Source organism: Equus przewalskii, chromosome 1 (assembly GCF_037783145.1).
Source record: "Equus przewalskii isolate Varuska chromosome 1, EquPr2, whole genome shotgun sequence".
Classification (NCBI taxonomy): Eukaryota; Metazoa; Chordata; class Mammalia; order Perissodactyla; family Equidae; genus Equus; species Equus przewalskii.
This window is the reverse complement of record NC_091831.1, coordinates 31,634,558-31,648,829: the sequence shown is the minus strand read 5'-3', so window position 1 is coordinate 31,648,829 and position 14,272 is coordinate 31,634,558. Positions and strand designations below refer to the sequence as shown.

At 49.9% G+C, this 14,272-nt stretch overlaps 2 protein-coding genes and 1 long non-coding RNA gene across 4 annotated transcripts in view; 1 reads left to right on the top strand and 2 right to left on the bottom strand.

The window, feature by feature from the left end:
• Positions 1-3,322, top strand: part of PI4K2A (phosphatidylinositol 4-kinase type 2 alpha) — a 29,533-nt gene extending 26,211 nt beyond the window's left edge. Inside the window, exon 9 of the mRNA XM_070559795.1 lies at positions 926-3,322. Within this exon, the coding sequence (XP_070415896.1) occupies positions 926-1,087 (162 nt within the window). The 3' untranslated portion in view covers positions 1,088-3,322. The remainder of the gene's footprint in view (positions 1-925) is intronic.
• On the bottom strand, positions 3,320-4,207 carry LOC139073812 (uncharacterized). Its single transcript, XR_011522844.1, has 2 exons — positions 3,920-4,207; positions 3,320-3,476 (listed from the first exon to the last, which is right to left on the bottom strand). It is a non-coding gene; the product is annotated as an uncharacterized lncRNA (long non-coding RNA).
• A 404-nt stretch (positions 4,208-4,611) lies between these two features.
• On the bottom strand, positions 4,612-12,486 carry AVPI1 (arginine vasopressin induced 1). 2 transcript variants are annotated; one of them, XM_008531851.2, is made up of 3 exons: positions 11,794-12,486; positions 6,194-6,490; positions 4,612-5,219 (listed from the first exon to the last, which is right to left on the bottom strand). In XM_008531851.2, the coding sequence occupies exons 2-3, from the start codon at positions 6,478-6,480 to the stop codon at positions 5,060-5,062; spliced, it is 447 nt and encodes a 148-aa protein (XP_008530073.2). In that variant the 5' UTR covers positions 6,481-6,490; positions 11,794-12,486; the 3' UTR covers positions 4,612-5,059. The 2 variants fall into 2 exon arrangements, with proteins under 2 accessions (XP_008530073.2, XP_008530074.2); XM_008531852.2 differs by having other exon boundaries at positions 12,158-12,486.
• Between the last annotated feature and the right edge of the window lie 1,786 nt (positions 12,487-14,272).

Sequence of the window (14,272 nt, the reverse complement as noted above, 5' to 3'; positions counted from 1 at the left end):
GGGTAAATGGTATATAGGAGCTCTCTGTACTGTCTTTGCAACTTTTTGGTAAATCTAAAATTATTCTAAAGTAAAAATTTTATTTAAAAAAAAAGATGATGAAGAGACAGCATTGGACAAAGAATCCAAATGAAATGGATTTTTTTTTACTCCATGGTCTTTGCAGAAAAATCAGAAAATAAGGATAAACAACAGTAAACAAAAAATCACCTGTAATTCCTTGACCGGGACATAACCATTGCCAATTGCCAGACTTTTTTTCTCCACAGATAGAAAGATAGAATTTTAGTAAATAAAGGTGGGGTCACATTATAATACTGGTTCCTTTCTTCTTTCTTTTCTGTCTAACAACATCGTGATCAGCTTTCCAGACCAATAAAATATATTTTTTAATTGCTCGTTTCTTATCCCTTAAATATTAACTGATCCCATACTCTTGGGCATTTATTTAGTTTTCACTGTTATAAACAGTACTGCACTATATTGGTTGAAACTAAGTGTTTGATGCATATCCATGATTGTTTCCTTAGTCCCTAAAAATGAAATTGCTGTCTGAGGGCCTGTAACCCTTTAAGTCTTTATTGTCCATTGGCCTTTCTGAAGGACTGTCCATGATCCAGCCCCACAGCCATGTCTCAGAACTCTTCCAACTCTGAGTTGTCATTGTCTTCTGTATCTTTACTAACAGGAAGGGCAAAAAATGGGAGGTATTTGTTTTCATTTGTATTTTTAAAATGACTGGAGAGATTTCCATTTTGTTTATTGCCCATTTATGTTTCTGCTTTTGTTAATAGCCTATTTGTACGATTTTCCATTGGTGTGTGCTTTATTTTTTTATTGGTCTATAGGAGCACTTTATTTGCCAGTCTCCCTTCAGAGGCAGACCTAGGCTTTTCCCTCACTGATCTCATTTTTCCCACTGCAGATCCTAAATCTGAGCCAGGCCCTGAAAGACAACAAGAGTCCCCTGCACCTCGTCCAGATGCCACCTGTGATTGTTGAGACGGCCCGTTCCCACCAGCGGTCTGCTAGCGATTCCTACACACAGAGCTTTCAGAGTCGGAAACCTTTCTTTTCGTGGTGGTAGCCTGAGAGGCAGACAAAGGCATATTGTCTGAGACTTGGGCTGGAGGAAGCCTGGGGAGTGGGTTGCAGGAGAAGCCAGAGAAGCTGGTGGAGAACAGTGCCCTTAAGAGCTCTCCCTCTCTCGTCACCCCGCTCAGGGCTTTCCCAAGCACAGGGAGAAGCACAATCAGAGGAACGTTGAGTGCTGTTGGACCCTTCTGAGTGCTGGGGGCGCTTCTGGAGCTCCTTGCAAGTAGTTCAGATGCCTGGGAAGGAGCATCTCCCTTCTAGTGTCTCCTGGGGGCAGGCTGGGAAATTCCGTTCCCTCCCTGACACCCTGCTGTTTCAATTCCTCACTGTATTCTGCATCAGAAAAGCAAACAAACAACAAAAAACAAATTTAAATACTAGTGGCAAAACACAGGCAGAATCCCAGATCCTCTCATGTCAGAAACCTCTAATCAAGACCTATATTTGCATGGACCCAGACATTCAGGTGCCTCTCATTTCCTTACTCCTGTGGACCAAGGCAGCTGGGTGACTCGCAGTGCCGGGACAGACAGAAGTCACACCTACTTTGGGTTTTTGCCAAGTCTTCTTCCCCTTCCCCCAGTGCAATAGGCTGGCTGAGAGCCTCCAAATGCAATTCTCAGGGTGGATGCTTTTGCTCAAGACCTCCGAGCCAACGATCATGTCAGCTCTGCTCTCTGCCCTGCTAGGGACCTGTGTCTCTGTGCAGGCCTGCTGCTTGTCCATCACTCAGGCAAAGGCAGGAGGGAGGAAGCTGACTCCCCAGCATGTCAAAGTGGTCCACATGGCCCAAGTGTATGCTGGGAGCTGTAACTGGTCTATGGGCAAACTTACTCCAGCCTTGCTTCCTGAGTCCTTGGCCCTAGCCAAAGGTGGGAAACCCTGCCAGTCCTCTCATTTGTTCCTGTTGTTTTAGATAATTTTTTCTCAACTCTTTTGACTTAGGGGCTCAGTCCTGGGTTCTGGGGGTGGGTCTCAGCTCAGAAAAGGACAGGATATTAGGTCCTTAGACTTCTTTTTATGCTACCACTGCAGCTTGGTGGACGTAACAGGACTAGTATTCTGCCTCCTCACTGGCCGCTTCCCTTTGCTCCCTGACTTCTTGCTCCAGGCCAGTTTTTCTATGGCTTCTTGAGAAAGGCAGGCCCAAAGGAGAGAGGCCTTCAAACTGTCCCCCAGTGCCTACCCAGCTCAGTGTCATCTTCCTGCTTCCATGTCCTTCAGCTGTCCCCCTTGCCAGGTGTCCGAGCCCTTTCTACACCAAAGCAAAGAACGGCCTCAGGAGGGTGCCATCTGTGGCTAAGGGGCAGCCCTGTGCTACTGGACACTTCAAGTTGCTGGCCCCCTGCGACTGGTCAATCAGCCTTGGAAAGAAACTATCTTGAAGGTTTGGAAAATCAACCAAAGAAAAGGAGCAAGGACTATGGCCGTGTGCCCTCTGCTTGCCCAGCTTCCGCCATCCCGGAGGCAGAGCAGAGATGTCTAGCACTCTTGTCAGCTGGGCCAGGCTGATCCCCTTCCATTCCAGCCCCCAAGCGCCAGCTTCCACCCAGCTGAGAGGAAGAGCCTCTGGGAGCTGGATATGCATGCCCTGAGGATGAAGGCACAGCTCCCCCGCTGGCCTCACCGTGACAATCCCATTCAGCTGACCTGGGCTCTGGCCTGGGGGACCATGTTTGTGAGAATGCCTGCCCCCAGACTGCAGGAGCAGCAGGGCTCCCAGAGGTCGGAAGGGGACCCAGGCGTGTTTAGCTCTTCACAGACATCTTTACACAGGTGTGTTGGTAAAGCTCCCCACCTGAGTGTCAAGAGAAGCTAAACAGCCTAAAAAGGAGCCTGGTTCTTTCCCCAAACCAAGCAGATCTGCACATTGCCCTCATCCAGACCAGCTCTGTTATGAGAAGGCAGTTGGGTCCAATGGAAGAGGGAGCTGGTCCCAGCCCTGGCAGGTGAGAGTGCGGGACATCCCCTCCTGGCCTGTCTCCGTTCTCCTTGAAGCCTGTACTCAGGTTGCCTTGAATGTGGTCTTTGGGAGAGCCAGGGGCCAGAGTGCCAGGGCAGGTTTCTGGGTGGCACTCACAGAATGGCCCTGTCCCCCAGTGTCAGGAAGTAGAGGCCGGGCTGTGAGAGTGCTGCTGCCTCTGTATTGTTCTTCTAATGCACTGTAGAAATTGTATGTAATGTATTTAAACCAACGCAAATGTATGAATAACAAGTCCAGTTCTGACCTTTCTTGTCTAATTTTCTTTGAAGACCAGGTAGAGTGCGATTTTAAGGACAAAGAACCCTGTGTTTCCATGGAGTTGCTGAGATATGGCTTCTGAGTCTGTTTTCCTCTAGTAGAGGAAAATACAGGTCCTCATTTCCGAAATCCCAATGCTCTGAAAATCAGAAATATTTTCATAACTCGTTTGACACCGAAATCTGACCTGAATTTACACTGATATGAAGCTACTTCTAATCATCAGGTATCCCTCTTAGTGTGAACATTTGTTGCAGAAATATTCATATTTTGTTATGAGATGTTCCTCTACTAGAGATTATACAGTATTTACATTGACTACCTCCTAAAAGCCAAGAAAATTCTGAATTCCAAAATCATCTAGCCCCAAGGGTTGGGATAAGGACTGTGGACCGGCTTCTCTTCTTGGCCACGAGAGGGCAGCCCTGCTCTGCGTGTGCATCACTCCCCCCTTGGAGCACTTTGAACCCTGGCTTCTCTAGTGATGGATAATCAAGCAGATAGCATAGGTAGAGAGGGGAGCTGAATGCTTATAAGCACATAGTATGTAGAGGCAAAGCCAGAATAGTCAAAGATCCTCACCTCAAGTGTTTTCAGGCTACGGGAAACTTTGGATAATGCAAGGAACTCAAGATGAGTGGTCTACCTCAGGATGGTTGGCCTGTGGGGATGAAGAAGCCAGCTGAGGGGCTCGCCCCGTGGCCGAGTGGTTAAGTTCGCGCGCTCCGCTGCAGGCGGCCCAGTGTTTCGTTGGTTCGAATCCTGGGCGCGGACATGGCACTGCTCATCAAACCATGCTGAGGCAGCGTCCCACATGCCACAACTAGAAGGACCCACAACAAAGAATATACAACTATGTACCGGGGGGCTCTGGGGAGAAAAAGGAAAAAAATAAAAATCTTTAAAAACAACAAAAAAAGAAGCCAGCTGAGGAGCTGGCACCCACTACTTTGACGGCAGACCCACTGCCCACTATGCAGGGCTGACCATAACAACCTTCTCCCTTCTAGAGTTGGCCAGAGGCCAAGAACCCTCTCCTGTCCTGTGGATCAGGACTGCCTACAGATGCTTCCATCCCCATTCTGACAGACTTTGGAAAAGGAGGCTTCGGCACAGATGTTCTAGGGGATGAGGGGTGAGAAAGCAAAGGAGGCCAGCCTATTTCCTCCTTCCTGGGAAATACCCCTTCCCTGCATTGAGCCCAAGCCCTCACCCCCTGGCTCCGGAGTATCCACTTCCAGGTCCTTCCCTTCTGTGACAGACTCTCACAGTTCTTGATGCAAATGTTTTTATTTTGCCACTTAAACCACACTTTCTTTGTGCTGGCCTGACGGGCAGGGGTGTGGGACAGGCTACTAGACCACGGGTTACAGTAGTAGCAGGAGGTTGGTAGCAGGAGTGGTGAGATGCAGTCTTGAGTGTCCATCACTGGACCCCCAGGGGAATATCATGCAGCCCAGGTATAGTGTCAGATGGGGAAGGGCCAAGGCAGGAACGTCACTGTTTCTTCTCATTCTGGGGAGGAATGGGTCCCACATAATGTAGAGCTCAGTGGACACCTCCAGTCCTGCTCTGATTTGAGCAGGCTAGTGGCAGCGGTCTTTCTTTTACCCATGTGGGGCTGTCTTCCTCAAGTCTTTCTTCTCCACCTCCCCCAGGCCCTTTGGCAGAAGTCCCTATGATTCCTGGGGGAGACACTGCTGTTCCAGCCCCTTCCCTGGATCAGTGTCTGATCTGATGGAGGTAGCTGGTGGGGCCTGGCTTCCTCCAGTTCCGTCGGATCCTGGCGCTTGACCTCCTAGAGTTCAGATACTGATCGCTGGAAGCCATCTCCGTAGCACTGCTCTGCGGGCCGGCCAGTGGAGCTTGGTGCTCTGGGATTCTGCAGGGAACGAGAGTGTGATAAGACAACATCAATAGGGAGGGCAGAATGAGGACTCCAGAAACTTTGGTCGTGGTGAGCTATTAAAACACACTCTTTGGGGCAGAATGAGACCAGGGCTCTGGTCTCATTTCTGCTCTCTGAGAGCTACATGACTAGGCAAAGCTTTTCTGGAAAGAGAGTTAGGCTAGATGAGAGTGTGTGACATCCAACATTTCTCCAACTTCCTCATCCTGTACTCGTGGCAGACATTGCGAGTCATGATATGAGACTGGAGGAACCAAGTGTCCTTAGCAAGGTGTTTTAAGTAGGGATTACTAATCAATCATAGTATGAGCAGTGAAGCTGATCTGCTGCCCCTGAACCTGATGATCTCAGAGGCCTGTTGAGGTCTAGTGTTCTGATTGTGGGCCCAGAGGAATGGAGCCCAGAGCGTAACTGCCAGTGACTGGTTTAGGCCATGTGGTTCAGCTCTGCCTTGGGGCTCACTGTTCCTGCGCTGTCAGTGACCTAAGCAAAGAGAGGGGTGACTAGGGAATGTTTAAAGTTTCTCAGCAACGTTTAACCCTTGATGCCTCTACACTATCCTAAGCTATATTCTCTGTAATCCCACAGCCAAGATTTGAACCAGGCTTACTTTTGAATGGTACCTGTTCTACAAGAGGGAAACAATTTTTTTTTTCTCCCAAACAATAGTCCCTCCTACCTGGCTGCAAATGAGGTGGCACTGATAGGACGCAGGCACCCCTTCCCCTGGGAGTTCATAGGGTCATATATGACTCCGATAGTAATAGCAGTCTTTTAAGTGCCAACCACGTAGTAGGCAGAGTGTAGACCTTACAAGAACCCCAATGGTGGGTACTTCACCTCCCTACCAGGGGCCAGGTCAGTAGCTCAGGTCACACAGCCAGGAGGCGGTGAATGGATGTCATTAGTGCTCTTCTGCCCTCAGCCCTCCAGTCCCGGGAACCCACCTGAGCCGGCTGCAGTGGTGGAGTGAGTGGCCCAGGAGTTTCTGCCTCGGGGGCCTCTTCCTACGCAGCTTCCTCAAGGCCTCTGCCACGCGCTGGTCCCCTGCGTACTCCCAGATGATCTGTGCCCGCTCCTCAGCCAGCTGGTCCCCACTGCGCTGAAACAGGCCCTGGATCTGCAGCAGCTCAGCGTCCTGGAAGATGTTGGCTGAGGCCTGCTTGCGGCCCCGGGCCTCAGCTGGGGCCTGCCAAGGGGGCGGCTCACTCACCACAGAGGCTGGGGTGCCCATCCTGGGTGCTCTGGGGAAGGAAAGCATGGAGAGACAACAGCTCAGCAGGCCTTTCCCAAACCTGGGGGTCCTGACTAATGCAAGGGCTTCTGGTGTTTCTATTCTCCAGGAGCTAAAGTGGCTTAAGTCTTGACTTAAAATCACTCTAATTTCCCAGAGCACCTTGGGGAAATATTAATCATGATAGCCAAACTTTATTATAAAGTGATTATGTGTCTAACACATGTATTATCTCACTGAAGAGTGGCAGGAACCTGTGAGGTAAGCATTGTTTATCCCCGCTTTACAGATGAAGTGCGACTCAGAGAGGTTAAATGACTTTCCCGCAGTCACAGAGCCTGTGTAAGTGCAGAGCCAGGAGCAGAACCCAGGTGTGTCCGGCTCTAAAGTCCATGCAGGTCCCAGGATACCCAGGTCCTTGTGGTAACGCCAGCACAGCTGCTGAAGTGTGTTGAGCACTTAACACATATCCAGCAGTGCTGTAGAAGCTGTCTTCACATAGCATCGTTGGAACGTGAGCACAACAGCCACGTGAGGTAGGTGCTTTCATCCTCCTCATTCCACGGATGCGGAAACTGAGGAGCAGAATCCAGGTCTCTGATGCCGAGGCCCCGGCTCTGTAGCACAGAAATAAGAGAGGAACTGTGCAGTTGGGCTACCCAGGTTGGAGCCCCACTGCTAGCCGCCTCCACTTACTGGCGGGCTGACCCTCCCTGCCTCAGCTGCTTCCTGCGTCAACTTACCAGCTGTGCTAGTACCTGCTTCATAGAGTTGCTGTGAGGCCTGAGTGAAGACACAGGAAGTGTTAAGAACAGGGTTCACTGTTCTACTGCTCTGCTTTTCCATCTTTAAAATTGAGAAGAGTCATCTCACCTCCTGTTTTCAAGGCCTTGGGATGAACCACGTCCTTTTAATTTAGCAAACACAGTATGAAATAGACCAATCAGATCTAACTACAGTTCACAGGACCTCCAAGAGAAAGGCAGGCAGGAGAGGCTACAGGGTTAGAATAGACTATCACGGGCAGAGGCTGAAATCTATAAGAAAGTTCAGTAGGAGCTAGACTCATGTCATGTCCCCCCATCACATCTAGGAAATTGAAATTGAAATTAAATTATCTCCCTCAGTTCTAGATATTTCACTTTGAATAATAAAGGCATAAGAGGCTCACCCACCTTATCCTTGTCTCCAGTACAGCCTGAAAAAGCTATGGGATTGGAAAACAGACTGGAGACAAGGAAGACCCAGGCCAAGGACTTTGGCATTACACAGAACTGTCACCACCTTCCTAGCCATGACCTTAGGCAAGTTGCTCAACCTCTCTGAGCCTGTTTGTTTAACTGTAAAATGGGGCTAATAACCACTTCTCAGGATTGTTGTAAGGATTAAATGAGTCTAGTGTGGTATCAGGTACCCAATTAAGAGCTAAATAAATGCAAATGCCCCTCTATTCAACCTCCTTGACTTTTATTCTTGGGTCAGGGGTGTGATGCGGACCTGCCTTTTCCTCCAAACAGTCTGGCCTGAGCCAGCAGGGGGCCTGCCTGTGCGCCCTCCACCCCTCACAGCCCCAGGCCTGATGGGGAAGGCCTGGTTGCTAGGTCAGACCTCACTCCACAGCTAGCTACAGAGACACCTGTCAACCAGCCACCGGCTTAGGGGGAAAATAAAAGTTAAAATAGATTCAAATAAAAAATGTACATGCTCATGGTAAAAAATGCAAATAGAGAAGAATCTTAAAAATGAAAGCATTCCCAGTTTCCTGGCCTCAGCCCACTGGAGAAGTAACACTTGCTCTCCTGCCTTTTGTTCTGAGAGTTTGAGCGTCTCCATACCATTCACACTCCCCCATAGGGCTGCCCCTCCCTTGGCCTGGCCTTCCCTCCCCCTCACCTCCATAGCCACCCTCCTTATTCCAGTAATGTCCACACTCGCCCTGTCCCAGTTTCTAGGCCTTCCATCATAAGAACCCCACTTTCTTCAGAAGATTTAGTAACTAAAATAAACCTGCAGAAGACTTGCAGATAAATCACCTTCATAAAAACTGGGCTTTTTATCGGGAAGGTGGGAATTTTAAAATCTGCCTCTCCTGAGGCACTATTATGGGAATCCAGTTAAAACTAGTATGTGTGGTAATTAAACCCCCAGAGCTGGATGATATAAACATACTGTGACCAGAAAACAGTCACCAAGGAATACTTTCAGGCTGATAACGAAAAATAAAAGCTAACCATGGGGCATTTCTTCTGTGTTAGGCAATAGGCATGATATCATTTCATCCTCAAAACAATTCTAGGAACAGGCACTGTTATCCTCATCCCAGTTCACAGCGGAGCAAAGGGAAGCTGAGACCCCAGCCTAAGGACCAACGGCTCAGCCAAGGCCTGAGCCTGGTCTAAGTGACCACATGCAGGCTGTGCTTTTAAACCAGTGTCAACTTCACAGCCAAGCAGCTCAAAGTACATTTCTTCCCATCATTTCTGTCAGGAGGGCTTCACGATTCCTACCTAATTCACAAAGGGAAACCTGCCAATAGAAAGGGAAGACCAATGAATTATCTCACACCTAGGCAGGGTGGGGTTGTGGAATTGATTTTAATCTTTTCATTAGCATCAGGGCTGTGTGACAGGCTAGGTGACAGGCTGCCCCAGTTTTGAAACTCTGGCCCTCTGAAGAGTAAGATCCCCAGCTGCCACAAAAGAAATCTGGAACTGCCACCCAGCCCAGTGCACAGAACACTGGCCTATGCGTCAGGAGACTGGTTTGAGCCCTAGTTCTGCCACTCACTGGCTGAGAGGCCCCAGGCACTTCCCGTCACCTCTCTGGGCCTCTGTTTCCCTCTTACATCCGTAAGAAGAACAGGTTGATGCTGATGAGTCTCTGAGGATGTATGCTGGTGTTGAGAGTCAATGATCCCACGATGAGACTAGGTCTGTCTGGAAGCAGGCATGGCTTTGCTTGTCTGCCAGGGCCTAGGACAGGTCTGCTAAATAGATGCCAGGAAATTCCCCAACCAGTAGCTCGCTTTTTCTTCAATCTCCCCGGGCTGCCAGACACTGTTGCTGCAGTGGGCTGTGGGGTTAAAGTCTGGTAGAAGACAGAGAACTCACTGCTCTAAAGCACTCTAGTGATCCAGGCTGGCTATGGCCAAGCCTGGAGCAGATTCCTAGGCTGGTGTGGGTGGGGGGAGAAGGGGTGATGTCCCTTCTCTCAGACTCAGGCAATCTCACCCTCCCTTCAGAGAGAAGGGCAACAGGATCAAGCAGCAGCAGCTGCCTCAGGGAGGAAATAGACTGGAGTCTGACTTCCTGGATAGTTCCAGCCACCTCTGCCAGGGCTGCAAGGCCCTGCCTCCAGCCTCCAGCCACTAAGTGACAAACAGTAAGTTACAAACACACCAACAAGAAACCATCGGGGAGAGTCTGAGCCTCCAGCCTCAACCTTACCCTCCATGAATCTCAGGGGCCTTGGCACCTGCAGATTTTGAGGCCCCTCACTCTTAGCTCTGCCTCTCGCTCTCGGATTCAGACAAGAGAGTGAGGCTGGGAATAAAAATCGGTGGATTTCAGGGAGGATTAGATGGTATACTTTGGGCAAACTGAATCGGAACACTTTTATCATCGGAAGAAACTTTTCCTGTCTCATTCAATGTGTTCAATAGTTACTTTCCCCCTAATTTCCTGGGCAAGACCTGAATCCAGGAAAGTCAGTGTATACTTGAACAATGGTACTTTTTAAAACTGGAAATGAAACCACGGGGCTATTAAAAGATTACAAATGGATCTTTCATGTCAGAGCAGACATAAAAGATAAGCATGGGTCTGTGAGCAAATGAGTAAAGACTGATTGCAAAACACTTCAATATGACACTAAGTTAAAAATGAACCCCCAAAGTAAATACCAAATGTTGAAAATGACAAAGTTCAACATGTTGTGAAGCGGGCAATAAATGAACCGTAGACCTCTAACAAAGAAATATATTCAAAAAGTGACTCACCATGCGATGAATTTACAATCTACAAATACGGTGCACAATCGAACGGTCTTTGTAATATACTAAGCTCAGTTTAGACAGCTATTCTCACTGTGGTCTCAGGGAGGTGCAGGTAACCAAGAGGCAGAACACACTGTGTGAGCTGGGCTGCAACTGGCTCCTCACTCAGCTCACCCACTTCTGATACCCCTGGTGTCGGTAATAGTCTGTCATTGAAGGCCAAGGCCTCAGCAAAAGAACTGGAGGCTCTGGCCTAAGGCCCAAATTGACACTTGTGACCCTGGCCTTTGGCATGCGCAGACATGCCACTGGAAAGCAGCCAAAATGTGTGGCTCCTCAAGAGGGGAGCCCAGTCCAAATGGCTGCGTGGACCCTCCCACCCCACAGGGCCTAGCCTCAGCCAGGCACGCCCGAGAGAAGTGGACACACTTTGGCCTCCAAATCTGTGCCCCAAGAGGAGGAGAAAGGAACTGGGCCCTTGCCCCAGACCAATTCTCAGATGTAAATTAATGGAAATAAATTGCTACTAGATCTAGGAGTAATTCTTTTCAAGAGTTTGGGAACCCTGAATGCTGGCTGGGCCACTGATAACTGGGTGACCAGGGCAAACCTCAGTGTTCCCCTGCCTCAGTTTGCTCATCATCAAAATAGGGAGAATAAATAACCCTTAAGGGGATAAGGGAGATAAAGTATGTGAAAGCAGCCATCCCAGTACATTACATCATGAATGAAGGATGTAAGGGAAAGGCTGTTTAACGATCAGGAACTAGAGTCATTGTCATTTTCATCATGACCACTGCCACCAAACTCCCTCAAAAGGGGTCTTTACCCTTAGGAGAAGAGGGCAAAGGGAGAAGGATTCATCTGTGGACTTTTAAATCACAGCTGCCACTGAGGCAGCTTGCTGCGTGACAAGACCAGATCAGCACTTTCAGACAGGTAACATCTTTAATCCTCACAATATCCCTAGGAGGAGACACTATCATTACACCCATTTTACAGATGAGATAGCTGAGTTCACAAAGGTTAAGTCAATTGCCTTAAAGTCACACAGGTGGTAGGTCATGAGGTTGGGAACTGAACCCAGGTCGCCTGACCCCAGCATCCACGTTCTCAACCACATTTATTTTTGTTCCAGCCAGATGGCTAGCGAGGTCTTCCGGGGAAAGAAGGATCCAGGAGGTTCTGATACCTCTCGGAGCCTGCTACCCGCTTCTGCGGGTTTGGGAAGGTGCAGGGACGGAAAGTCAGATTTCCCAAGCCAGCCTCCGTGCCCTCGGCACTCCACGGCCACGCGCGGAGTTACAGCGTTTACTCACCACGCCAAAGGGCAGCGCCGACAGACCTCAAATCGGGATGGGGCAAGCTAAGATGCGCCCACTCCAACCCCTTCCACGGCCTTTCGAGAGGGCGGGCGCAGCTCTGGGCTTCCTGCTGAGAGGGTTCTCACAAGGACCCGGCGGCGTTCCCCGACAGGACGAGAGCTTGGGAGGGGGTATCCTGGCCGAGGTCACACGGCCACATCGCCAGCACGGGTCAGCCCCCGGGGCTCAGACGTGGCTGCTTCGCAGAACGACGAGCCCTACGTGGCCCTGGGAGTTCAGGTCCCAGGCGGCAGCCCCTCTCTGACGGCCTGCCCGCCGGCTCCCACCGCAGCGCGAGCTGGGCCGCCGACCTACGTACCTGGTTGCCCAAGACGGGCCACCTAGGTCACAGCCGCGGCTCCCCGGAGAGAGCGCTTCAGCCCCGGAACAGCCAATCCTCGGCCGAGCCTTGGTGTGAGCTCCAGCGCGAGCCTTCCAAAATCGAACTCGGAGACTCCGCAGGCCAATCAGCGGCGGCAGAGGGGCGAGGGGCGTGGCCCTGCTCCGCCCCCTTCCCTCCGCAGGCCTCGAAACCCGAGTGCGAGGCTTCCTCGGGTCCAATCAGCGGCGAGGGGCGTGTCCCCCCGGCCCCTTCCCTCCGCCCCCGGCGGCCCTAGCGCCTCGCCCGGAGGCGCCCCCTTCATTGACGTCAGTCCCCGGGGAGAGCGCGGTTTTGCTGGCGCGGGAGCGGGGCGGGGCCGCATTCCTGCCCAGGGGTGCGGCGGCGGCTGGCCCTGCAGGGTACACGTGACGGATGCCCCCTCCCCTGGGCCCAAGGCCAGTGCGCGCAGCGCTGAATTCTTTGCAGCGTGTGGCCCTCTGCAAGTAGACCTCCATCTCCTTACACTCACCTCCCAGACCACTTATATTCTGACTCCAGCTTTGAGGGAGCGGAAAGGACTGCCAGTGCGGTGGACTTCAAAGCCAGAATGTCGTGGGTTCGGATTTTGGATCAGCTGTGCAACCTTGAGCCAGTTACCTAAATGAGACTATATTAAAAAGATTTTATTCATTCATTCGGCAGTGGTCCATTAGGGACCTACGCTGTCCGAGTTCCTTGACAGGCAGTGAACACAAGAAACCTATAAACCCTGAGGGAGTTTACAGCTTAGTAAGGGAGGCCGACTTTAAAAACCCTAAAACGTTTAGTTGTGATTACAACTGTGATCAACATTACGGCTATGCGTAAGAGGATAAAATGGAGGAACCTATGCTTCCTCTGGGAAGTCTTGGAAGGCAGAAGAAGTAACATTTAAGCTGAGATATGGAGGAATTGAAGTTGGTCAAATGAAGAAGAGGGTTTAAAGAAGAGAAAATTGTAGGTGCTAAGACCCGAGGTAGCTTGACTCAGGAGAACTAGAAATGAGGCGTGGAGTAAGGCTAGCACGGGAGAGAGTTGTGGGGAAACAGAAGACAGAGGCAGGCAGCAAAGAAACTTCTATTTGATCCCCTGAGGGGAATAGCATTATATGTATCTATTTAGTAGACATTTTATTGCACTTACTATATGCCAATAATGTCAGTCAGCACTTTACAAATATTAGCTCATTGCATCCTCATGAAAAATTTGTATTATTAGAAGGTCACTCTGGCTGCAGCTTGGAACTTGCATTGGAGAGAGCAGAAATGGATGCATGATGTCCAGTAGGCTCTTGATAAATGCTTCTTTACTTCCTTGGAACATAGGAGTTGTTTGTGCACTGGTTCAAAAGTGGTCAGCAAGGGCACCTAGGTGTATGCAGCTAGGTCTCCCTTACTTCTTTTTCACTTCAAAGCTGACTTTCATTGTTATTCAAGTTTGATTTCTCTTTTGTAAAAGTACCAAAAGGAAAGAGTAAAAGCCAGCACAGCGGGATCTGTGGGTCCCTTTTTGCAGGGTGGAGGGGATGTTTGGGAGCTGTTCTTCCTCATCCCACAGTCTCGGGTTCCTCTCTCTGCCCTGCACAAAACAGCATCAGCTATGGTGATGGATGGGAACTAGACTTTTGGTGGTGAACACGATGCCCTTCTATACAGAAGCTGAAATATAATGATGTACACCTAAAATTTACACAGTCTTATAAACCAACGTGACCTCAATAAAAACACACACACACACACACAAAAACATCGGCAAGTGCTTTGAGGTAGTTAAAAGGGTTTTTGACAGTGGTTTCTCTTTACTTTTCCTGAAGCCCTGGGGAGATATTGAAAAGAACAAAGAATTCAGCAATGTTCATCTCCAATAGAATCTATCTCCAATAGATCTTTTGGCCAACTGCTTGGCTGAGTGGACTGTGCAGACTCCTAAACCAGGAGGCGGGGCTTCTGAACCACGGACTCCCTTCACCCCATTCTCAGCAATAGGAAGGCCAAACTCTTGGCACATCAGTGCTTTGAGAGCCTAGGAATTCTGACGCCATGAGCTCAGAAGAGCACACCAGGGGAGGAATTG